Genomic DNA, 24992 nt, shown 5'->3' with positions numbered 1-24992 from the left:
GGCAGTTCTTCACCTCCCACCGCCCTGGGCAGGCAGACCCTCACCTTGAACCACCCCAGGACCAAACCTCACCTTGGGGGTCCCCTGCATGAGCAAGAACAACGAATTATTCCCAGGAGGGAGGAAAACCTCACTAAGGCATCTGCTTTGAAATCCCAGAAGGAATAATGAAATCCCATTTGTCGGAGGAATCCCCGGCTGCAATTTTCCTCCTCCGCTTTGCCTTTTACCTTGTTCCTACTTATTTTCAGGGTCCGGTTTTAAAACATCGCTATTTCTTCGTTCCCCCCTGCGCAGCCCTCGCGTCACCCCCGTCACGGTGGCATCACACCGAGGAGCAACGAAGCGTCGTTATAAATCGTATTTACATAATTTTCCTTCCCCTGCTGAGGCTGAAATCGAAAATGCAACTAAGTTAATCGGCGAGATCTGGGCCTGTGACGAGAGTGGGCTCGAGCTCTGCGTCCCTGCAGGGAGATGGGAGCGGCTGGGGACCCGCTCGCTGCCTTAATTCAGCGGAGGAACTTTTCCCTAATGCTTTCCAGCCCGTTAACAAAATAAAAGCTGTCCTCCTGCTGCTGATTTCGTCTCAAGGGTGAGCCCATTTTCTCTTTTGTTTTTCCTTCCTCCTCTTTTTCATCCCTTCAGCCGGCGCTGCACAGCATCACCCATCACCCCTGTGGATGACAAATTCCCCCACGTGCCCCCCAGTCCCCACGTACCCAGCAGCGAGACGCTCCCCCTTAGCAGCTTTGAGGTCAAATAGGTGAAAAAGTGCAATAGGAATTTACCTATTTATCTCCATTGCAGTTCAAGCAAACCCACGACGGCTAACTGGGCAGGAGGTGTCTGTACTGGTGGGAGGAATGATGGTTGATGATGTTAATTAACTAACAGTGATGGAGTGTCTCCCCATTTAAGCGTATCACAAATCAGAGTGGGTTCTATGCTCTCCCTGTCCTACAAGGGAGCAGCAGCAGCAGCCACCCCTGCCCTAGCCTGCCTGGTACCTGGTTTTAGGGCTATTACTGATGGTTTTGGGCTTGGAGACCTGTGTAGGATCTACTCTTCCCCTTTACAAATATTCAGAAACTGAGGGTTTGCCTTTTTTTTTTTTTTTTCCCCTTTTTTGGGGGGTCTTTGCCATTTGCTGCTGGAGTTTCCCACCATGGTTAGGGTGATGGTTCAGTGCTGCGCACAGCCTGGCTCTGGACCTAATATAGGGTCCTAAATATGGGGTAATTTCCTAGGTGATTTTTGATGAGGGGAAAGAAAAGGGGTGTGTGAAATGGGACCCTTGCACTGACCTGGTTTTGAGCACAGCCAGATCACAGCAGATCCATGGGGGAGAGGGGAAAACAAGCAAAGAGAAGGAAAACATTAGAAAATGGCTTTTGCTGCCAAAGAAAGCATTCGCAGAACTACAGATTTTTGGCTTTCCTATTCCTTCAACCAATAAATGAATTAAAAAAATTGTAACGCAAATATTCCATGAATTGAATAAGTAATGAAATTATCATAAAATTAACAGGAAAATAACAAGAACCTTGATATGAAAAGTCCAGAAGTGTTTCAGATAATAAGAAACTTGAGGAAATGGGTGACCCCAGAGGAGATGAATCACCCGCACACAGCTGCAGGTGACACCTTGGTGGGACCAGGAGCTCACACCACACCAATGCTGCTCCAGGCACGGCCTCCTTTCTAATTTTGTCTCCGAAATTTCACTGCATTACTGCAGATGTGGCAAGCAGATGTCCTTAAGCGTTCACTCTGTCGCTGGCAGGCAGCAGCTAACCCTTAGCCTGTTTTTTTGTTGTCTAAAAAAGTCTGACCATCACCCGTAATTTTGAATGTGAGAAGTTTATTCCCATCATTTACAATCGTTTTCTTTAATTGTTCTTCCCTTGCCATCTCTTTTTGGCCTAATTTACAAAAAAACTGAATACCACCGTTAAAGCTTGTGTGTGAGGTCAGAGCATCGGATCAGAGCTGCCCATGACACAGGGTCCGTAAAACCCCACCGGCTCCTTCCCGCTGCGGGGCATGCACTTTTAGGTAAGTCATGTTTATTTTTCCCCTCTTGGATGTATATTTGTGGGCTGGGAACATATGTTTTCCACCGTGGGGGGCACGGCCGGTCTGGCCTCCTCGGCCCCATTGCCAGCCCCGTGACACCCGTTGTGTGTCCACCTCCGTGGATGTGGGGGCCAAGCGCCTGCCCAGCCTTTGACCCCCTGCTCCCCAGTGCCTCAGTTTCCCTCCTGCAAAACAGAAAAGGGGAATAACTTTGGTCGTGGGCTGGAAAACACGTCTCCTTCAACCCCACTGATCCTGCCCCACGCCATTCCTGACTGGGGGATGTCCCCTTCGCACCCAAATCCTGCAACCCCTCATGACTCTCCCCTGCGCCCTCCGTGGGTGATAGCCTAACGCACCCCAGCTGCCTGATGCCTGGGTGGCCCTGCTGTGCTGGTTGGTGTGTGGTTGCTCCAGTTTGCCCAGTTCCCAGCCCCAGTGTGAAGTTCCAGGCAGAGCCGGTGGGACCTTGTCCCAGTATCCAGTGCCAGGGCAACGCTGGTCCAAGTACCAGTGCCTGGGAGGTCCCAGTGGCTAGTGCCGGTGCCCAGGCGATCTGGGTGCTGGTCCCAGTTCCCAGCACCCAGCTGATGGTGCTGGTGCCTGGGCAGCCCCAGTTACCGGTCCCAGTTCCCCATCTGGGTGGTGCTGGCCCCCGGTTCCCAGTGATCCCAGTCTCTCGACGCCTGGGGCAGCCCCAGTTACCGGTCCCAGTTCCCCATCTGGGTGCTGCCAGCCCCCATTCCCATTGATCCCAGTCTCTCGACACCTGGACAACACTGGACCCAAATCCCACTTCCCAGTTGGGCTCCCCACGAACCCAGTCCGCTCCCCCCCCCCCCCCCCCCCCCGCCGCCCTCTCCCATTTCCCACTGCCGACCCGTGCCCATCCCTGTTTCCAACCACGAATTCCAGTTGCCGGGAAGGGGATGAGAAGCTGTTCCCAGTTCCCGTCCTGGTTGATCCCAGTTCCCGGCGCGATCCCAGCGCAGGCGCGGCCCCGGCCGCTGCCCGCCCCGTCGGGGCGGTGCTTGGGGAAAGCGAAGGGGCTGCAACGGGCAGCGCCGGGGACCGGCCACGGGCAGCGGGGAAAAAAAGAAAAAAACACCCATAACGGGCAGGTAAGGCGAACCCCAGCCCTGGGGAAGGGTGCTGCGGGGGGGGGGGGGGGCTTTTTCCTTCTTTTTTTTTTTTTTTTCGGGGACCTCTGCTTCTTATCCCGGGGTCCAGGCTTCTCCTCGGGAGGGGAGTGATGCTTAGGGTACCTGTGGCTTTGGCACTGCTGGGGGTGTGCGGGTGTAAGGGTTGTTAATTTTTTTTTTTTTTTTTTTTTTGCGGGGGGGATGCAAAAAACAACCCCCCTAAAGCAGGTACCCGCCTCCTCCCCTGCGCTGCTTTGTGTGGGAGCAGGTTGGTGCTTTTGCCTTTAGCGAGCGCTGGTGCGAGGTCTAGTTTTTTGGGGGGATGCTGGAAGTCAGGCTGCTTGGGGCTGGTGCAGCTGGAAGTTGCACCCCGGATGGTTAAAACCCCAGAGCTGCTCCCAGTCTGGCTCATTTCTGCTGGCAGAGACAAGCTGGACAGAAACTTTCAGAAGCGAGGCCTCGGCGCTGGCTGGAGAGCAGCGTTTCTGCGCCGGGGAAAAAAATCCTGAGGTTTCTAGTATTGTTCTTTGTTCCATTTTTTTGGGACAAACCCAAGGGCTTTTAGTAAGTTGCATGGAAAGTTAAGGCGAGAGAGAGCTCCTGCTCCCAGGGCAGGCCAGGCTGCTGCTGGGGTGCAGGAGATTGATGTCTTTTGGGGTTTCCAAGCAGAGATATGAATCTGGATTTCCCGTATCCTGGGGGTGGGAGGCCCCATCCCTTTCTCCCTTTCTGCCTGCCCTGAAAAATGTTATTTTGGACCTGAGAAACCAGCCTGGTGCTTTCAAGTGGAGGGTGTCCCATCAGAAGTGGCTCTGGTCCTCTCTGTCCCTCACCTCCCACTCCAGTAGCTGCCAGGTGAGCCCAGGCTGCTCGCCCGGCTCTGCAGATCCACCCGTGTGCGATGCTTGGATTTATTACCAATTATTTATTACCAATTACCATTACCTTTCTGCCTGGGTGCTGCATTAGCACCGAGCTTGGTAGGGAGCACGGGCAGATGTGGCAAACGGAGATGAAAGCAGGGCAGCGAGCACAGCGGGTAGCGGAGGATGCTGTTAAATCCTCAGCTGCTTTTCTTGCTGCATCCAGCAAGGACCGTGCTGCAGACTTTCCCCAGGGCACCTTTCATCTCTGTCCACTCTGACATCTTAGGGGGCTCGGATCCCCCTCCCAGGCTCAGCCTGGTGTCCAGTTGCACTGAACTGGTGTTATACTGGGGTAAGGGCAGCACAGGGTCCCTGCATCTCCCACCCCAAGCTCTGCACATGGGTGGTTGGTAGCCCAAGGCAGATGCAGAGAGCCTGGCTGGCCATGCTGGGTGAATTGAGGAGGGACAAGCTTACGGATGCAAGTGAGAGTAGGTACCTGTTGGGAGCATCCTTGGGGCTGCAAGAACCGGGGAGAGGGAAAAGCAGCAGAGCCAGACATGGATGGAGGAGCAGTGCTGGCTCCGGGTGCTCACCGCTTAGCTCCTGCTCGGTGCAACATCTTGCTACAGGCACATCTGTCCTGGTTCAATCTTTTTCCCCCTGCCCTTCCCGGGAACATCTGGCTGCCTCCTACTTATTTAAGTAATTCTTTAACGTGAATCGCCTGGGTCTCAGCTTCAGCCTGCGAGCCAGGCAGCAGGGTTGTAAAACCCAAGAGGGACTTACGGATGGATGCTCTTTGAGAGACCCTCCTCCCTTGGCAGCTGGATGCGAGGTCTAAATCCCCCCCGCAACGGGTGCCTGTGTACAAATGCTGCTGCGTGTGCGAGGGCTGGCTTGCTCAGTGTCTGGCGCTTGCCAGGAGTCATGCGCCAGAATTGGTTGGGAAAAAACTTTCTCGTTGGCAGCAGAGTTGAGGATCAAGGCATTAGCGAAAGGAAAAGCAAGTTTTGAGGGAGGCGGTGGGGCTTGCTTTAGCAGGCCCTGCTCGGAGTAGAAATCAAGCCCCTTTGTCGTGTCCTAAGGACACCCCTAGGTGTGACGTGCAGAAGCAATAATCCTGTCTGCAAAGCGGTGACACATAAAAAAGGGGCAAAGTGACATGACCGAGGCACTGGGGAAGTTCATAGCAGAGTCAAGTCCGACCCTGCTTTCTGCTAGCATCCCCCCGTTCTTGCCTGTTGTAAGAAATGACTTAAGTGGGGCTTTGACATGGCCACGAGCTCAGCAAAATCCCTGCTCAGCTGCTCTGTCCCCCTCAGCGTTGTCTGTTCAAGGGAGCTCTTTCAGCCGACGATGGATGCCCATGGAGAAATACCGTGGGCATCCTCAAGCCGCCGGGGTGGAGGAAAGTGGAAACCCAGGGCTGTGCTGTAGCTTTGCTTTCATTTTTTTTAGGCAAAGGAGATGCTACAGGTCTCCTTTTTCTGGACTTGATGGAGCTTTTACACACTTAGTGCATGTGGGAGTGTGTCAGTGGAGAAGACTTCTGCCAGGGCCTAGGGGAACTGGCAAAGGGCGCTGCTGGACAGATTAACCCCACTCAGGATTGCTTAGATCTGCTTAAAGCCTTTAAGGGAAGATCTGAGCTCATTCTCATTTTTCCTGCCAAGATTTGCCTGCAAAATCAAGCTGAGAGGCACCGTCCAGCGAGGTGCTGTATGGCTGGATATTGTGTTATGTTTGGAGGTTGAATCACGTTGGGACAGACGAGACCGGGGGCTCAGGGCTGTTTTGGGCTCCGGATGCCTCTGGGAAGGTTGCAAAAAGGCGAGGGAAACCAGGCAAAGGGTGTTGGTGGGACAAGGGTATGGAAGAGTTAATGTGGAAGAACCGGGTTCTGAGATCTGGTGCTTGAGAGGGATTAACTCAGCCTGGAGCAGGTGCAGGGAAACAGGGCTCTGAGGCTGATCAGAGGGATGGAGAGCTATTATACAAGGCTATAAAAGCCCAGCGAAACAAAGGCAGAGAGGGGATGTGCTTGCTGCCTATAAATACATCCAAGGGGTGAACACCAGGGAGGCAGAAGAGCTATTTAAACTGGAGGACAGTGTTGGTGGGGGAGCAAATGGGGGTGAATTCATTCAGTTTAGCTTGGGAGGCTTATCTAGAGGCTCTGCAACTGCACCCCCATAGGAGGAGGGTAGGAGAATGGGAATTAGGGCACATCACCTCTCTTCTAAGGTGCTTGACTGTGGTATAAAGAGGGTTTGGGGTTTGTCAAGGTAGGAGGCTGGGACTCTCTGGTCCAGACACCCTGTCCTGGTATCTCCTTTGGGAAGGGCTGTGTTAGCCGAGTGGGTCTTACCATCTGCCTGATGCAGGGCCAGACCGGGCATGAAGCAGATGAAGCCCAGCCATGTCACCGAGATAATTTTTTGTCTTTGATTATGCCTCAGAAAAAACAAAAAATAAAAAATCCAGCTCTCCCTTTGCTGGTTGCTGCACAGATTAATAACAAAGCCTCGATGCCTTAAGAAGGCTTTGGATCTGATCCCAAGAGCAGATTTAGACAGCGTTTGTGCTGGGGTATGATGATACTAAGGACGGGTGCATCCTCTAAATCCGCTCATGCTTGTGCATTCATTACCAGATAATTTTGGCAGGTCCAGAAGTGCCAAGACCCCTCTCCTAACGCTTATTCCAAGCAGGGCAGCAGCAGGTTAATATGTGGAGAATGAGAAGGATGCAGCTGTGCCTTGAAGGCTGGGATCAGGCACTCTTCCCTCCTCCTCCTCCTCCTCACTACTCTCTAGAGGTGTCAACTCCTTTCTCTGCAGATGTCCAGAGGTGAAACCTCTTCCATACCTGCGGGAGGGTTTCAGCCCATAGAGAGGCGTCCGTCGTCCTTTGCTCATGCCCCGGTGTCGTGGGGCACAGTCGGGTCCCATTTATTTGCCGATATCTTCACGCCTGAGCTTTCACCCTCTCTTCTGAGCTGCTTGTGGAGCACAAAGCCTCAACAACAGTCTTGTGTTGACCCGCTTTGGGCCAGGCAGTGCTCCTCCATCTCCTGGCCCTGCGGGCAGTGTTGGGGATGGGGAATGAGGTGCAGTGATTACTCCAGCTCTGCTCGCTTCCAGTTGATTACCCAGGGAGAAAAGGCCAGGCTCTGGGCACTGCAGAAAATGGAAACAGACCCATTGGCTTCATGGGGGCTGTTTTTTTTTCCCCAGTGGAGCATCTGTCTGTCTGCAACATTAACCCTTCCCCCGCTCCTAGCTCTCCCCTTTGCACCCTGGAGCCTTTTCATCCATGGGTTATTCCTGCTAAATTGGCTTACACTGTAGGAGAGACCCCATTCTGGTGCCTCGATAGAGGGGTAACTTCTTGAGGTTATGGTGGAAACGGGAATGGTTGCCACTGAATTTTTCAACCCCTCTGGGAAAAATTCCTTTCTGCTCTGCGCTCTGGGATCGGGGAGGCTTCAAAAGCTTGTGCCTTTCTGCATGATGCATTAGTTTTCAGCCAATATTGCAGATCTTCATGCTTTGGGGATCCTCCTGTGCTGGAGACGTGACAGATGATAGCCCTGCAAAGCCGTGCTGGGAGCCCGTGGGTTTTGCAGCATGTAGGTCAGAGAACCATCTCCTTTGGGCCTGATCCAGCCCTTCAGAGGGGCCAGGACCGAGCTCCTCACCCCCCCCCCGCCTGCTCGTGCATCCCGTAGGCAGCTTTCATATGCTGTAGGGGGTATGTCCCAATTCGATAATGTTTTGACGCATTTTGCCTTAAAATACTCTTTTGGCATAGAAAAGCACTCCCTGCCCCTTGGTTTGCCCTTGTGCAAAACCAACCAGTTTTAGTCCTCCCATTGTTCATCTGAGCATCATCTCTGCTGCCTTGTGTCCTGTGATTTCAATCGGTCGTGAATGTAGGTTAAGGCTAGAGGGGACTGTAACGCATCCCGACCACCTTAATGCTGGGGGGCTGGAAAACCACCTTAATGGGGAGCTCTGAAATGATACATAGGAGAAGTTTTCTTCTCCCTGCCATGCAGGGACCTCCTCAGCTCATGGGGCAAATTGTCTCCTTGGCTGGCTGCAGCTTGTCCTCAGATGAGGGAGGTTGCAGCCCTGGTTTATTCCTTCATGTTTTATCCTGTAATCTGGCCATAACTAATTAAACAAGGCTGCAGCAACCCAGGGTAGGGCTACGCTTTTAGCTACACTTTTAGCATCAGGGAAAGGGACAGGTTTCTACGGAGTTACAACACGACAGGCAGCAGGTCTATCTGATTGCTGGGTGAAAAGGGCAAGACTCCAGCTCTGCTCCTGCCTCGCCTTCCGTTAAACCAAGAAGCTTTTCCCCAGCTGTGTTTTTTTTGTTGTTGTTGCTGGGTTTTTTGTTATATCTCCAGATAATTCATACAGTGAATTCCCCAGGTGAGAATGCACATCCCTCCCTTGCAGTGCGCACCCTCCGTCCAAGCTTACGTTGCATTTCTGCTTGTTTGAGGTTCCCTGGCTCACTGGTGCAGGATGCAGATGGCTCTGGTTGACTGCATCCCTTCCCAGCCCGTCCTGAGTTGTTCCACCATTGGGCCCAGTCCCCTTATAAAGAAAAAGGAAGCACGCCTGTTTGTTGCTCAGAGTTTGGGGTTGGTTTGTTTTATTTTTTGCAAGCCACACCCTGGTAAGCAAGAGCTTCCTACAAAGTATTTGCACGCTTGCTGCTCTGGAAGTCTTGCAGAGCTGGTCCTACCAGTTGTCTGAGCATGTGTAAATAATGTAAAGATTGCTCCGAGAGGATTAAGGGAGGTGATTTCTCTGCCGAGCAAAGGGAAGTCTTGCTTTGGTAAAAGATGCAGCTGCAAACTCTGTTTTTGCAGGGAGCCAGGCCACCCGCTGCTGCCTGGGCGTTGGATGGAGATGGTGTCCATTGGCTGCTCGCCCGGCAAATCTTGCATTTGGCTGCTCGGCAGGTCTTCATGCGGGAGCAGGACAGCAGTGATTTATTGCGTCAAACACGGGGCTGCGGCCGGGACTGCAGCAGGTTTCTGTCCCGTGTGGGGAAGCGAAATTCTTCCCTATGTCGTGGGGTACGTTTTGTCCGTACCCTGTGACTCGCTGCTCCAGCTCCAGGCTGCTGCAGCATATCTAAAGAGATAAGGAGCAAGGATTTCCAGCAGGATCCCTGCTGGGAGAGGAGGCAGAGGCTTAATCCCCGTCCCAGAGCCCTGTGCTTGACCCATGCTCCCCCGCTTGCCGTTAACCGTGCGGTAATAACATGCCCTGAGCCACCTCCTGCAGAGAAGCCGGTGCCCTCTCCGGCTTTTGGAAGAGTTTCCAGACAGACATCGGAGCGGTGACAGGCATTTTTCCTGGGCTAAGAGCTGGCTGTGGCAGCAGGAGCAAGCACTAGCCATGCTGGGCTGCAGCAAAGCAAGAGGTCCTCAAAAGAGGAGAAAACCTCATCTGGAAGAAATCTTTTGACCTGGGTGGATAACTGCTTTTTATCCTGTCTGTGTAAGGTCTCTCCTGGTGCTGCTGCCTGTAATCCCAGCCTCGGGGAGATGTCCCTTCGGGGCAGCCCTAGGAGGGTGAGTGGCCCAGGGCACTGGATGCTTTCAGAGGAGAAGGAATTTTAGATTTTGCCCCCAGAAATGAGGTAGGTTGGACTTGCAGCATGAGAAGCAGGGTTTTGGTCTCACTGTTTGTGCTTGTGGCTTGGCGATGGGTTAGTTTGACCAGCGGAGCCTGCCTGAGGACACAGTTAAGCTAGCAAAGGGCAGGGTCTTCTTCTGGGTTATCACAGGAAGGACCCCAGAGGACCATGTGGAGCCCCATGGGTGCAGAGGTCCTACCTTGCCCTCTGGACTGCATGGAGCAGGTTGACATGGGGATGCATCACATCCTGATGGCTGATCCTCTTAGAGAAGTGCTAGGAAGCAAAGCAAACAAAGGTGGGTGCCGCACTGGAGCATGATCCCCTACCAAAGGTCATGTTGTATTGGTGCACGGTGACCTCCTGCGCTTTCTGGAGGTCACTGTCCCTTGTAAAATGGTTCAGTCCCTCCCTGAGTATTTCTGCTAGGCACAAAGAGCTGAAAGCATCTCCACAGTAGGAGACAATCCCTCCCTACGCCAACAAACCTTGCAAGGCTGCGTTGCATATCAGCCGTGGTGCGTAGCAGCAGCTCTTCTGGTGCTGGTTGGCTTTGATCACCCGGCTGGAGGTCATGGACCAGATGTGGCCCACAGGAGATATCCATCCAACCTTCTGCTACTTGACAGGGGAGATGCTCGATAGGAACATGAGGTCGAATGGAGGCAACTGGGGTGCTCAGCATCGTGACCTGTATCCGTCTCCTGGGGGGAGGAAAGCTGGTGTCTAGTCCCTGCCTGGTAAAAGGCTGCAGCCTTCCAGCTCCGAGAGCGGTATGGCAATCTCTTGCCTCTATATTAAAGAAGAGCAGCGCTGCTGAAATGAAGGAATAAGGGGGGAAAAGTCGCCTGGGAGGTTGGGAGAGTTGCAGCATCCAAGGCAGAAACACAACTTGGAGAGCTCAAACTGAGACTGCGGGAACTTAGGTTCAGACCTTTCAGCTTGCAAGAGCCGGATGGATCCAATAACAAAGATTTCTAATAAATCTCACAAATTTGAAGCCGTCCAGTCTACCTGAGAGAGGCTTCTCTCTTCAAAAGCACTAGCAACTTGAGTTGCTACAAGCCTTTAAATACGACTTTTCTACTCGTGATGTTTTAGAAGAGTCACAGAAAGAAAAACTCTCTAAAGATGGAGGGAAAGGGAAGTAAAATCAAAAAACGGCGGATCTTGCTGGCCCAGCCTGAAGGTTTTGCAGACAAGGGGAATGCTCTTGTGAAGTCAGAGAGTACTCAGGTGTGGTCTGGATATTTAGTGTCGTGGCTATGGGATTTATAAGACGTGGGGCTCAGGAAAGGTCTGGCAAGAGGTTTAAGAGTCTATCAAAGTGGAAAACTGAAAGTGGCGGACCCACGCTGGAGGAGGGCAAGGAGCAGAGTGCCTCAGTGCTTTTATTCCGGTCTAGGTCAGGCAAAGAGAAAATACTAGAACTGTTTATTAGCCAAACCTGGGAGATGTTGTCTTGGCAGACGTTTGAGTCCTGACTTGGGGCCAAGAGCTGTAGGGCTGGGGCAAAGCCTGGGGTGCGGAGCCCATCGTCAGAGGCAGTGGGGAACCCTCGTTGGCTGAAATTGCAGGTGATGTTTGGATCACTCTCAGTTTGAACTGGAGCAGGACAAGGGACACATTTCTGGTATGGCCAGGAGTCTCTCAAGAGGAGACCTGAAGGACTTGGTGGTACCTCCAGGCCTCCAAGGGGACAGAGTTTTGGGCTCTGCCTACAGCAAGGGGTGGAGGTGAGGGAGAGAGAAGAAACCTGTAGCCCTGGGGACGGCGTCGATGTTATGATGGGGTCTGGGCTGAAGCTGCAGGAGGGATGCTTTGGATCAGCCGGAGGGACAAGCAGCTCAGCTAATCTGGGAAGGATGATCCTGTAGGATCCAGCTGCCTTCATTCAGTCTCCTACAGAGTAGCTGCAGCCCCGTTATCTCTTCTGCTCCTTGAGCACAGTTCTCTGCATCTTTTGAAGTTCAATTGCTTTAATTATCTGAGAGGCTGCAGAAGCTATTGAAGGCCGAGCATTTGCATGCAGATGTGCTGCATTTTATCTGTGCTAATGATGAGTTTTCTGAATGAATTTGCCCGTTACCCAAACCTCTTAACGAAGCATCTCTGTGACCTGTAATGCCCAAGAAAAAGGCTCTCTAGGCTATCTCAAGCAATGCCCTGTGACTGTTCTGTCCTTCCCTCTAGCCACTCATAGAGGTACAGGTCTGTCTTTAGACCATAATGTTGTTGCCCAGCTGGCAAGAAAACCAGCACGAGTGTATTGATGTGGTGCAAGGCTTCCAGTGGAGTCAGTGTGGCTGGATTTAAAAGAAGCCAGTCCAGACGTTCAATTAGAAGCCCTGAATAAATAATAGAAATACATGTTCAGTCCACTCCTGCAAAGCTAACATCTTTTTTTTTTTTTTTTAAATACAACAAGTGATCAAAATGGATGCTGAGAAGGGCACAGCGCTCCTGTTACCTCGTGGGGTAGGTGGTCTGTGTTCAACGCGATGTGCGTGTGGGGTGAGAGCCCTCTTGGGATAAGGAAGGCCCACGTGGCTGGACAACCACAGATGGAGATGTCTCAATTCTGCACACCCGACTTTACCCTTCCTAGGCTGTATTTCTCTGATGCCTGAAAACCTGCTCGGTGTGAGCCATGCCATGTTTGAACATAGACATTGCTAAATGATACCAGCCCCACGTCCTTGTGCTATTCCATCCCAGTTCGGGCTGCCATATATAAACCTGGGGAAGCCCTGGAGAAGGTTCCTGCTGTCAGCAAGGTTTTGTTGGGAAGCCCCAGGGCTCCTGAGTGAGTTGTTGTGCTCCTTTGTTGTTGCTGGGTGCTCTGGGCTGCTCCTTGCAATTATTAACCAGGGTCACGGTCGGGGTGCTGGGGTGTGGAGGGTTGGTGAAGCGATGACTGTCTCCAGGGGCTGGGCATTGGCAAAGCCCATTAATTCACCTTTCCGTGCTTGTCCTGGAACTTTTGCTGATCTACAAGGGGTTATAACCTTGCTGTGGCCTGGGGAACAAACCTAACGTAACGCATGTCTGCCACAGTAAGGCTGGCTCTGGGCTTAAATAGCACTTGGGGATGAGTTAAGGGATACCCAAAACTGAGTTTCTCTGTTCTCCTCAAACCATGAGTGGGCTGGGATGAGCTGGACCCAGAGCGGTGAATATCTTCAGCTCCTCTCTTCTTCCCTCGGCCAAGGCTGGCTGCCTGGTGGCAAGTTATAGCCACCTTCTTCCCACTGCTTTTGGGTCTGTCCTTCTGCCATCTCCTTTTGCTGTTCTTCCACCCCTGTCCCTGCTAGTCCTCCGTCTCTCCGGCCTCCTGCATTTGCCGGTCTGGTGGGGGATGCTGGCACCAGCTTTGCTTTAGGCTTGTTACTGCTGCCTGTGCCAGGATGCCTTCAGACATACGTCCTGGTCCCATCTGACTTTAATGTCTGAGCTGAGCAGAAGGACCAGTCTGGCTGATGCCACAAACGCCTTTTGTGTGCAGTGCTTTTGCCAGACAGAGCTTGCCACCAACGCAGAGTTATTAGGGTGTTTACGGTACAGGGCTGGCCTTTCTTCCTGCAGCTCCGACATCGACTCTGTTTGCAAACGGTGACTCATATCTGCAAGGAATGAGGAACTCCCGGGGCCAAAGGCGTCCCCAGTGTGAGTTATCCAAGCAAAAGGGAGCTCCTGGCCATCATATCCAGCTGGCTCCTGCAGGAGATGGGTATCCAAGGATGCAGAGACCTTCCCACTAACCCCAGCCTTCCCAGGAAAAAACATCTCCGAACACTGTGCCCCCCTGCAAACCCGCTGGCTGGCTGTATCTCTCCTTTTGCTATCTTCTTGCCGTTAAGCAACAAAGGAGAAATGTTCTGGAGAAAAAAAAACACGAGAGGAAATAAAGCAAGCGTGATAAAAATCACCATGCGTTGCTGGAAATAGTCTCCAAATGTGACATCTGACTTTTGGTTGATTTTGTTGCAGATATTGCCAGCCAGGCTCGCTTTGGTGATACAGAGTCACTTGCAGTAGTTTTCTGCTAGGTCGAGTGACCCTGGCCCCTTCCCTGCCTGTGCTGCAAATGCACTTTTTAATGGAAGATTACTTTTTTCTTGAGGTTTTTGCAGTAATTGCCAGCTGTTAGACAGCACCTTTCTCTGCAGGTCTCGGAGTGCTTTGCAGAAGTGACCAGGATCCCTGCAGATGGAAAGTGATGCTTTTTCCCACTCCATAGAGGAGGAGGTATCATCAGGGAGCATTTGCCATACTTAAGTGCTTGCAAAATGCCGTATCGATGCGGCGGGTTTACTTGCTCAGAACAAACAGCCCTTAACCCATCAGGATTTTTTTGAGACTAAATCCACTCCGTCTACACGGAGTTTTTGAAGGGGGATGGCTTATCCCCACGTGCACGCACAGAAGATTAACCCTCTGGCTGAAAGGCGCTGCGTTCAGGTGTCTGGATTCAGACCCCAGCTGTGCTGCAGCAAATCACTGGCAAAAATCAGAGCTTGATAGAAATATAGTTAAGAACAAAAATGGTTGTTTCACCTTTAGCCTAGTGGAGTTTTTAGCTCTTAGATGAGAACAGAGATACTACTGGATAAAGAGGAGAGATAAAGGCCAGAAAGGAACAGTCAGTCTTCCTCTGTTCTTTTTGTTTCAACAAGTAACTGCTGTAAATGCTCAGTAATTTGCATTTTGGCTAAAGCAGCTTCTCTGGAAAGACATCCAACTCTGCTCAGAAACATCTGGAGATGAGCTACCTATGACTTCCCATAGGAAATAGGTCCCCTGGTTAACAGCAGGCAATTTGAGAAGAAATGATGTCTTGTTTTCTAATTTTCATCAGTGTTGCTTCACCTTCCAGTCCTTGCAGACGTCGGTAATGCAGGATGCTATGCGGTGCTGCTGGCCCCGGGCCGTGCCACTTCAAGTCCAAAGCAAAGCTATGGTAGATACGCAGCTGGGAGTGGGAAAAGGCTTTGGGAATGGAGCTCATACCTGCTGTGGACCGTGTGCTGGTGGTGCTGATGGCCTTTCAATGGGACTGTCACTTTGTAGGCCATGACTTGAGGCTTTTTTGTTCCTAGAGACGTTGGCTAAGAGGTGTGGAGCGCTTATCTTGTGTTCCGTGTAGAGAGTGATTCACAGTTCAACTGCATCTTTCCTGGGTCCTGGAGAAAAAGTGTATAAAGCCGTCCTTGTGTCAGCAGCGTTTCCTCCGCTGAGCTGGACTTTTGTGTTGGTAGGTGGAAGGGCAACCCCATGTCTGTCAATAGAAACACCCAAGGAGGCTGGAAAAAATGGTTTCAATCACATTTTTAGAAAAAGCCTACCTGCTCTGAACACCCTGCTATTGGGCTGCGGTGTTGTACGTTGCACCCATAAGGCTGCACCTGGTTGGGGATTGGGCAACCACATGCCTGGTTCCTGCTTTGTCTTCTCCTCAGCTGATCCTATGGCTTTGCAATGGGTTATTGAAGATATCTCCTGTTCAGTGAGAACAGGGCTGGAGAACCCTGGTCAGCAGATCCTGTCCTCTAAGGACAAAGTGTTTTGTCTGACCTGGAGGCAGACGACTGTAGGATCTACAAGCATGGAGCCCTTTGGCTCCGTGGTACAGGAGCCTCCGAGCTGGAAGGGAAGGAGAGGAAGCATTTTGGGGGGGAGGAAGGAAGAGCTTTTCGGCAAGTATCTGGTCCTGGCCAACGCAAGCGCTTTCAGTCCCTCTCCCCCATTGCGGTGCTCGGAGCCCTGATCGTTACCAGCTGGCAGGTGCTGGAAGGAAGGGAGGATGCTGGAAGTGAAAAGGGGGAGTCCGCAACACCCCTGAGTCATATATCTGGCTCCCTTCTTGAATAAAATAGCATCCTGTTTAACTCCTTCATGGCCGGACTGAGGTTGGGCTCAGACCTCTGTTTCCAAAAAGTCAGCTCTGCTAAGATTTGTGAGTGCAGATACCCCTCCATGCTCACACACAAACACATACATGTGTGAGTGTAGGGGTGTTAATTCGGACCAGGCACGAAAATGCCCAGTTCTTGTGCTCCTGGAGCATCCTAGCTTGGCGCAAGAAAGCAAAGAGTAATTAGGCAGCCCTTGAGCATTTTAATTTGGCAGATCGGAAGTTCAGCCTGGTAAGCGTGAAATGCTGCAAATTAGAGAGAGTAATGAATTTTAACACTGCCCTAAGAAGATTCCCCCCGCCCCCTTCCTTTTAATTATTTTGCAAGGGTTTTTTTTTAATGATCCTGAACAGTATCCCTTCTTGTTCTGTTTGGCATTTCCTTTGCAACTCCAATCCATCTCCACCCTCTCATGTGAGAGCAGCCCCGCAGCCAGGACAGATGGCTGTCGAGGTGACAGTCACTGTGGGGTGGGATAGCAGGGCGAGGACTTGACCCTTTTCCCCCAGGCAAATTTGGGTGGCAAAATGGCTGGAGCTCCTTGGCCGAGAGGACCGCAGTCCTGTTCTCATAGGGATGCACGTTGCCCAGGGTGTCTCGTGGAAGTCGGTGTTGCAAGAGTCATTGGAAAACTCAGCTCCAAGCTGTCGTCGCAGAGCTGCCCGGGGAGGAGCAGTAATTTTATGAATGAGCAGCCAAGTGCCAGCCCTCGGCCACAGGGCAGGCTGCGGAGCAGCGTCCAGCATCTCCTGCGTCAAACCCATAACTCCTGCCTTAACCTGAGCGTGTCTTTTAGAAAGGCACCAGACCTCCCTCCCCTCCTCTCCAGGCTCTCTTCCTAAATCTCACTGGTTCTTTCTGCACAACTTCCCGTGGAAATGTCCTTTCCAATCTGTCAGCCCAGCTCATGCACCAGTCCAAGCAATTCTTCTGGCGTCTCAGTTAGCAGCATCTCTCAGCCTTTGTATTCGTGCAGAAGGCAGCTGCCAACCATCCTTTCCCAGCACTGCTGCTTTCCCTGGGTCTCTCTAGCAGCATGTGCTATCACTGCGAAAGTCCTGCCTGCTTGTCCCTCAAAAGGAGCTCATCCCACCACCTCCCTGGGGACATCTCCCCTGTCCTTCACCCCCTTCCTCTGCTGGAGGTCTGGAGGCTGGCTCGTTCCCTGGCCCTCTTAGCAGGGTGGATGCATGTTTTGACTACTGGCTGCATTCCCTGACTGCTCGGTGAGGCTGTCTGCTTTTCTACAAGGAGTAAATCTGGTGTATAATTTAGGTTTTACTATCAGGCTATTTATTTTTAAGGCTTTTCTGAGGGCAGGTGATGCACTTGGACCTCTTTGTAGCATCTGGGAACATCCTGATGCCGAGGAGAAAATTCTGTGAGCATCGCTATAAGCCCTTTATACCACAGCACCTCAACACATTGCTGAGCTGCCTTCAAAGGCTCCTGTGTGAATTAATACTTTTGTAACTGGCCCTACGCAGGCACGGTCCTAGCCGTGGTTTCTAAATAGAGCAAGTCGTGCAGGGTGCTGAAGGCAGAGCTGCTCTCCTTGTTGTTGGCCTGCAAGCTAAGGTGTTATAAACTATAAAATCTCAAATCAAAAATCCTGGAGGATCATTGCTAAATGCTCACTATGTTCTTCCTCCACATCGGGGACATGGGAGTAGAGACATCGAGGTAGGTGGGTTCTTGACCATCCAGTCCCACTGGTCTTCTCCTGGGAGATGCATCTACCTGTTGCCCCAGTCCATCCTATGCAGTCTGCCCAGGGCGGTGCCTCTCTTGCAGTTCAGATCGTGTTTAATTAAAGGCCTAATTGCCCCTTTGCACAGTTATTTGCAGTCGCTGCATCTCAGGGCTTGGGGCTGGGACACGCTAGGTGGTTTGGAGAAAGGTGGCTGGCTGGCAGAAAGCAGCCCACAAGGTGTTTTAGCAACTGATCCTCAGCGGCAGAGACCTGTGGAGCAGCCAACAAGGGCGTTATTTTGGGTTCACTTAAGCTCTGAGTGATGAGCACTTGTGCTGATAATCAGGCAGATAAATACCATCAATTAAAACCTATGCTTTGCTCTTCTGCTTTGCAGAAGTGAAGTGTTTTTGTCTCTCCCAGACGAGAGGAGGCTGGCTGGGTGGGAGATGCTCTCGAAGGATTGCTCCGATCAGCATGGGCATTGGTTTAGCTCTCAAACACCGACTTTCCTGCTGCTAGTCCTAGAGATTCATTAACAAGGGATGTGACACTGCTCCTAAATTGATGCCTGACTGCAAGTGATCATATAATCCCTGGGTTTTTGGATGTTTACAGAGTACCTGCTTCCAATTAGCCTTTATTGCAATTTCCTTGTCCCACCACATGTGATGATACCACAGTAAGCATATGGTTTCTGTATGTCTCACTGGGAGCAATGAGTTAAGTCAGCTTGCTGGATGCATCTCCCCGCAGGATGGGGCACCTTTCATTTTACTGTGGATGGTGTTGGAGGCCACAGTTGGGATTATGTGGCACACAAAACCCCCTTTCTTTAGGAAAGCAGACTAGGTGTTTTCAGACTAAGATCACTAATGGTCAACATTTTGAAAAGGACATCCCATTTTGGGGAGAGAGAAGGGTTCTACATGGCTGTTATAAAAAAATACAGAGAAACTTTAGGGAAGGAGCTTTGGAAGGAGGTCTGTGATTTAGTAGAGGGGAATAACGTAGAGCACCCCCCTCTCCTTGTGCTTGTTGTGGGGACAAAGTGACTCGACCTGTGGGGCGGAGGGATGAGGACCTGAGCAAAGGGGTTGGTACCCACTGCCCAAACGACAGGGGTGATAGAGTGGTGATGGAGAGGTGCTGCTCTACCTTTGAGGAGCATTTGGGCAACGGTTTCCTTCTGTCTTCTGGATTTCTAAATTCACGTCTCTGCCCTGGAAGCTAGATGCTTGTCAAGACAGAATAATTAATCCAGAAACACATGGCGGTCTGCCAGGAAGTCTTTTTTTAATTAAAAAGAGATCTGATAAAGTCTACTGAGAAACTGGAGTCTCTGATGAAATCATGAAATGTATGGCCGTGATTTAAGGCTGCATGGTGGGGGTGCTCTGGGTAGGGCTCAGCCCCCATAAAACCTGGGGACACCTGTCTTGCAGGGAATGTCGTCTCCTCCTTTGCCTCCGAGGGCTGTGTTTTTCCCAAATGAGTTACAAGTTCCCTAAGAGGCAGGACACCAGTTATCATCTACTGTGCCTGTTTTGGTGGCATTTGGCCAGCTTGGGGGGCTAAATGGGAGTCCTGTGTCCAGGGGATCAGCAAGGTACACGCAGAGGGCTTAGAGGAATCATCTGCCCCTCCTCATTTGGGTGCAGGATTTTCCCTGCCTGTTTAAATTGGTGATGGAGCACGCCGATACCTCCTGGAGTGAGCCAGAGGTGCTTCATTGGACTATAAATGTGGGGTCTTAGCGATGCAACCAGATCTGGGGAAAGGCAGGGGCTGCGTGGTTATCTCCAGCCACAACGTCTTGGTCCTGCCACTCAGATGCTGCAGTGGAGGATTGAGTGTCCCTGGCCAGACCCTGCCCCATCTCACTCCCACTCTGCCTGTCCTCCCAGGGCCAGCGGGGAAGGATGTTTTCCTCGGTGAAGCCATACGAGAACCAGCGCTACGCCTCCCTGAAGAAGGAGTGTCAACGGCGGAAGCAGCTCTTTGAGGACCCGCTTTTCCCTGCCAACGACGACTCGCTCTTCTACAAGTCAAGGATCCAGGGCATCCAGTGGAAGCGGCCGAAAGTAAGTGAGCCTGTCCCCTTGTACCTCGACACTGCTTTACGCCGACTCTGCTCTCAGGCGTCCCCAAAAATGCACAGCACGTCCTTCACCCAGGGTGCTAAGCCCCAGCTGACATCTCCTCTCGCCAGCAGGGTTTATTTGCCCAGGTTCGGCATCGTGAACCTCTGGGATGCCGGGGAGGTCTGCTGCACCTTGTTCTGCCCCCCATGAGGCCCGAGAGCAAAGGGGACTTCTCTGTGACTCAGTTTCCCCATGCATAAACCAGAGAGGTGGTTTGCAGCCGGGTTGGTGTTGGGTGCTCTTGTTAAGCCTGGTGGGTCCAGAAAGGCAGAGTGTTATCTCTGAATACTCTTGGTGGTCCATTTGGAAAGGAAAAAGATGATAAGATTTGGGTAGGATTTGGGGTCTTTGGGAGGTAGGTGGTCTAACCCATCCTTCCTCTCCTGTTCAAAACTGGTGTCCTCTGCCTGTCCTCTGCAAAAAGCACTCTGCGTGTCCTCCACGCTGCTGTGTCTAGCATGGAGGCAGGCTGTGGGAGACTGGGGGTAACATCGCCTGTCCCCCGTGCTGCCTGTCCCCCTTCTGCTGTCCTCCATGCCTGCCCAAGAGATGCACATCAGGGCCTGAGGGCACTACGTCTTGGGGAATTTGTATGCCCTGGTGTGGCCATCTGCTTGGGTTTGACCACGAGGCTGCTTCTCCGACTGCCATGAAATACAAGGCATCCCAGGGAGCAGTGATAATTGGGTAGAGGTAATATTACAGCATCTAACACACCTGGGTCTCCTTCCTTGCCGGCGGGGAAGAGCAGCCCTCGCTGCCCAGCCTGCGCTCTTTCGTACGCAGCTCGGTGGCATTTCAGCGTGGCAGGGTCGCCTGAGCTGCCGTTGTCCTTCTTGACCCTGATAGCAGCCCAGAAAATCAGCTGGCCTTTCGCGAGACAGTGCTGCATCTGTCTGGGTGAGGGCAGTCTGGAGGGGGTGGACAAAAAGGCTTTGTGTGAAGGGAGGAATGGAGCTGAACTGATTCTTTCTTTGTGGCAGGAGGGGCTGAGCCCCCCATTATCCCACCGTGCTCCTCGTGGGAGGAGGTCTGACTTCCCTCTGCCCTGCCTTGGGCTTTTCCATGCCAGCTCTGGTTGGACGTGGGGTTTGTGCAAGGCTCTGCATGCATTTTAGCTTTTTCCCCTTCTCCGTTAGAGTCGAAGGATGCTCTGCGCACAGCTGCCTTCTGAAGACAGGGCTCACCATGGTTTGGGCTCATTGTGGAGGACATGAGAACCCCTTGCACGTCCCACATATAGGTGATGCCCAAGACTTTCTAAACAACTTTCTTTGGGATTAAAGGGTAACGACGTATTTGACACCCCCTCGCTGTTTTGCATTCAGAGACATACATTAATTCAGCCCCACGTCTAACGGCAGAGGGTTGGATGCAGCTGTAGAGGGGCAAAGTTTGCTTGTCTTCTGCTGAGCGTTTACATCTCAGAGCTTGCTGCATGGGTCACAAATGATTCTGGTTATTCAGACTTTATCACGCATAGACTTGTCAGTGCTTCCTTTCAGGGAGGAGGGAGACCTTTTCTGAATGCGTGACCCACCTCGACTCCATCTGCTTTTCTGGCTTTCAGCTCACATGCAGTCCTTGGTGTTCAGGCATGTAGCATCAACTCTTGCTGAGGAAGACCTGAGGTCAGCCAGCAAGGCATCATCCTGTTGCTGCCCTGCTCCAGAGACCATGAGGCCTTTCTAAGAAAGGTTTCTGGACCTCCTGGTCTTCACCTGTGTGGTGACATGTTCAGCTAGGTCCAAGCCCATCCCTGCTGAAACATGGGGTGAATTCAAGCTTTTTCCAACCAGCCAGCTCTGCGGTTTGAACAGAGGCTCCTTCTGGCATGGGCTGGCAGTGGGAGTGGGTGCTGGAAGTGGGTCCTGCATGCAAGCAAGGTCCTGTGCACTTAACTGGAGGTGGAGATGGTCCCTCTTTCGCTGCTTCTGCACTAGGTGAAGGGAACTTTGCCATCAATTTCGTCACCAGGAGTCTGTGCTGAGCAATAGCTGTCTCCTTGATGCCACTGTCCAGTAGGATCATCTGATCAGACCGGTCTAGCTGCCTTGATCACCAAATTACCATAAAATAAGAATTTGAGCTCACATGTGCCCTGGTTACTGCTGAAGTTTCCAGAGGCATCTTTACCTAAAGGGCTTCTCAAGGTTCTTTCCTTTCAGTTGTCCATTTTGGCGAAAGTGACTGAATTTCAAGGGGTGAAGAACTGCTTTGTGCCAGCCAGCCAATGCACAGTGACATTTTTAGTTGCTGGACCCAATCCTGCCTGAATTCACACCAGTTCTCTAAGGGAGACACCCCAGCAAAATGTCCCAGCATCTTCTGCAAGAAAGCAAATGTGGTACATCTGAGTGTTAGAAATCTTGATATATATCTCACCACTTTGCTGTCTGCAAGAGAGCTGGGAAACATCATCGGCTTCTCCAATTTAATGCAGTATTCACTAGGGTCCAAAATGTCCACAAAGTTCAAATCAACTGCTCTGCTTGTGTGGTAATTGCACAGTACAGTTATTAAGCCACACTAAATCCCTGCAGCGTCCTCTTTCTATTACAATCAGCAAATCTTTCCTTAAGGCAATCACATTTTATTCTTGTTTAGAAAAAAAAAAACAGTGATACTTCCAACTTTTGGCAAGTGCTGTTTTTAGGACTTCCTGACCCAGAAATGGAGTCTGTCAGTTCCCAGGGCTGCTATCTGCAGGGAGGGGATGGTGTGTACACACCTCTGTTATCTCTCGGGGCCACAGCCATGGTTTGTTTTGGAGAGTTTCAGCTGAAACTGCATGATAAAGTGCAAGAGCTCATCATGCCTCAAGCCTTGCTGTGAGAGCAGAGAGGGTGGAGAGGGGAAGCAATTAAAAACAACTGTTTGCTTTCTCAGAAAGGCTGTCACTTCTGGTCTATGCAGAGAAGTGATACATAGGAGCTAACTTTTTCAGGTGAAGCACTGGTATGTGAAAAGTCACCATAGTAAACTCACTGGGGTGGTGGGAATGAGGTTTGGAGGAGGCAGGATCTCATTCCCATGTATTTACATGGCACTAGTACAGTGGGCATCCGTTCCTTCCCCACCAGAACCTGCCCTCATCCTTTATGCTCCTCCATGGGCTCCCAAAGCCTGAGGTTGCTTTGGCAAAAAAAAAAAAAAAAAAAAAAAAAGGCAATCTTTGCAGTTCTCTCCCTCTTGCTTGAGGTTTTTCTGGGCAAGGGGAAAAAGACAAGACTGACGGGTTTCGCTGGAACAGCCCATGAATAACCCTTCCCAGGTCAGGCTGGTTTGCTTCAACTTCCCCCTGCATCTGGCGTTGCAGCGTTTCCTGGAACGGGCTCAACCTTATTCTTTCCAGCGGGGTGTCCTCCCTCCCTCCCTCCCTTCCTCCCTGCTTTCCCCTGGCCTCAAGCCCTGCTCTGGATGCCAGATCTTTGCAGAGGGAGCAGCTGTTTGAGCTCTCTAATCAGGCTTTGGCTTTGGCGGTCGTTTGCCAAAAGTCTTCGTGATGCAGCACGGTCAAGCCAGAAAGCTAATTGCTCAAGTGTATCGGAGGGAGGGAAGCCGTAGCATCAGCCTGAGCATGGAAGGGGGTCCCGAAGATCTTTGTTTTAGTGAATCCACTTAAAAATGAGACTGGCTGGTCATTGCTGAGCCAAAGCAGATTTTGGAGCTGGCTAGGGCAGCATCGGTGGCTCTTTCTGGCAGCAGCACTTGGCTATTGCATTAGAAATTAAACCTAGCGTTTTGTGCTAAGCCCAAATCCTAGTTCCTTGCTTGAAACTCCTTTTCCCTTGCACTCCGCCTGCTAGCATATGAAGGCGAGGGATATCTCTGTTTTCAAGTAGTACCACCCGTAGAGAAGGTCTTAGCCTGATCCTTAAGCTCTGGGTTTCGCCCTCCCTGTTTGAGACGGGAATGCTGGCAGGGCAGCACGGGAGCAGGAGTTTTAGTCTGTGCATTGGTGAGCTGGTCTGGGCTTTTGGGAGCTAGGTAAATGGGGAAGGGTGGTACTGAGGAGAAGGGAAGGGGATGGATGAGATGCAGGCTGAGAGGCAGAATTAAGGGGGGATCTGTGTCTGTTGATCCTGTGGGAGAAAAACAGTGATGGCCCAGGGTGGAAGAAGCTCATCTACCCCGTGGGAAAACAGTTCATCCCTTCTAATCATCACTGTCCCAAACTCTCTTCTTGGGTACGGGCTGCTTCCAGTGATGCCACGGGATTGGAACACGGTTAAATTAGGGTCGTTAGTACCCCTTAGCAAGGGCTTGCTTTCTCTCTGCAGCCAGGAGGGCCACGTGGTTCAGGTTCAGTCCGCCAAGCGCTGACCTGCTGCAGAGACTGGTCGCTAGCCAGGACAAATTTGGGCATCACTGTGATCTTGTGGGAAGCAAATGAAGCCTGGTGGGAAGCTGACGCCGTGCACAGATGTGATGTTGAACGACGTGAACCACTCCTGGGAGGCAGGAGTGTGTCGCAGGACCTTGCAAAAGCACCTCATGGTCTTCCCTAAAATGCAGAGTGGTTGGGACAGGAGATCTCAAAGATGCTTGGGAGGGGACATGGTGGCAACTCAATGCCGAGCTGCACCAAAGGTGGTGGAAGGAGAGAGGCTGTGACAAAGCACGAGGGTTTCCAAGCAGGCTGTTGTCACAGTGGCTGGGTGGCTCAAGGTGACGTGCGGAGATGGTTGAACCTGAGCTGCACCTCTGCACTGTGAGTTCAAGCCTGGCTGGCTGCAACCACCAGAGAAACTCTCTTGGATGAAGACTACACCCTCCCGTCTCCAGGGGAAGAGTTTTGCCCTCCAACCCTGTTTCTCAGTAATTTTATATCTCTCCAGCGTTTGCTCGCAAGCGCCGGGTTTTCTCTGCAGGAATTGTCAAGGGAATTTGTCACTGATTAAACAGCACAAAGGTAAATTCTTGCTAAATGGTAATATTATTTTATCTGGGTGCAGAGGCAATGTCATTTGGAGGGGAAAGTCAGACAGTCAGAGTAGTTTGGGGGGAGACAGAGAGGCCAGGTGTTTTGGGAAGGGTTGTGGGAAGCGGGAGGTCTTAGGGCAGTAGGGCCGTGGCATTTTCAGCCCTACTGTGGCACTGGAGAGATATGGTCTCATTCACAGCCCTGTTTTTTTTTTCCAGCCAGACAAGAGGAATCTTGTTTTAGAAACTGAGAAAATACCATTTTTCAGTAGCCGCTTCCTTATTGGCCTGACATATATCTAACTTGACTTGTGTATAGGGGTTTTGTCCATTATACCCTTTGTCTCCCGAATTTGATGCTATTGTGTTTGGAGGATGAGGAGATGTTGCAGGATGGGAGAGCATATTTCAGATCCCCTTTTCCTTGTGTTATTAAGCACTTAGCTCCTTTTGCTTGCTGAATGAGGGTTATACAATCAATCCCCACAGGGTTTTCCTGGAAGGGGAAAGGAGTCAATGAACTAATTCACTAAAAGCAGGACCGGCACTTGCCTGCC

General features: G+C 51.5%; 1 protein-coding gene across 2 annotated transcripts in view; it reads left to right on the top strand.

The window, feature by feature from the left end:
* The first annotated feature begins 454 nt into the window (after nt 1–454).
* Nucleotides 455–24992, top strand: part of LOC126048512 (calpain-5-like) — a 58334-nt gene continuing 33796 nt past the window's right edge. Inside the window, exons 1-3 of one of the 2 annotated variants that reach the window (XM_049823667.1) lie at nt 455–595; nt 1961–2058; nt 19273–19449. In XM_049823667.1, the coding sequence (XP_049679624.1) occupies nt 19288–19449 (162 nt within the window). In that variant the 5' untranslated portion in view covers nt 455–595; nt 1961–2058; nt 19273–19287. Of the gene's footprint in view, nt 596–1960; nt 2059–3115; nt 3201–19272; nt 19450–24992 lie in introns of those variants that run through there. The other variant, XM_049823669.1, reaches the window with a different exon arrangement.

This window comes from Accipiter gentilis, chromosome 19 (genome assembly GCF_929443795.1).
Source record: "Accipiter gentilis chromosome 19, bAccGen1.1, whole genome shotgun sequence".
NCBI lineage: Eukaryota > Metazoa > Chordata > Aves > Accipitriformes > Accipitridae > Astur > Astur gentilis.
Note: the sequence above shows the minus strand (reverse complement) of the source record. Positions and strands in the feature narration are given on the sequence as shown.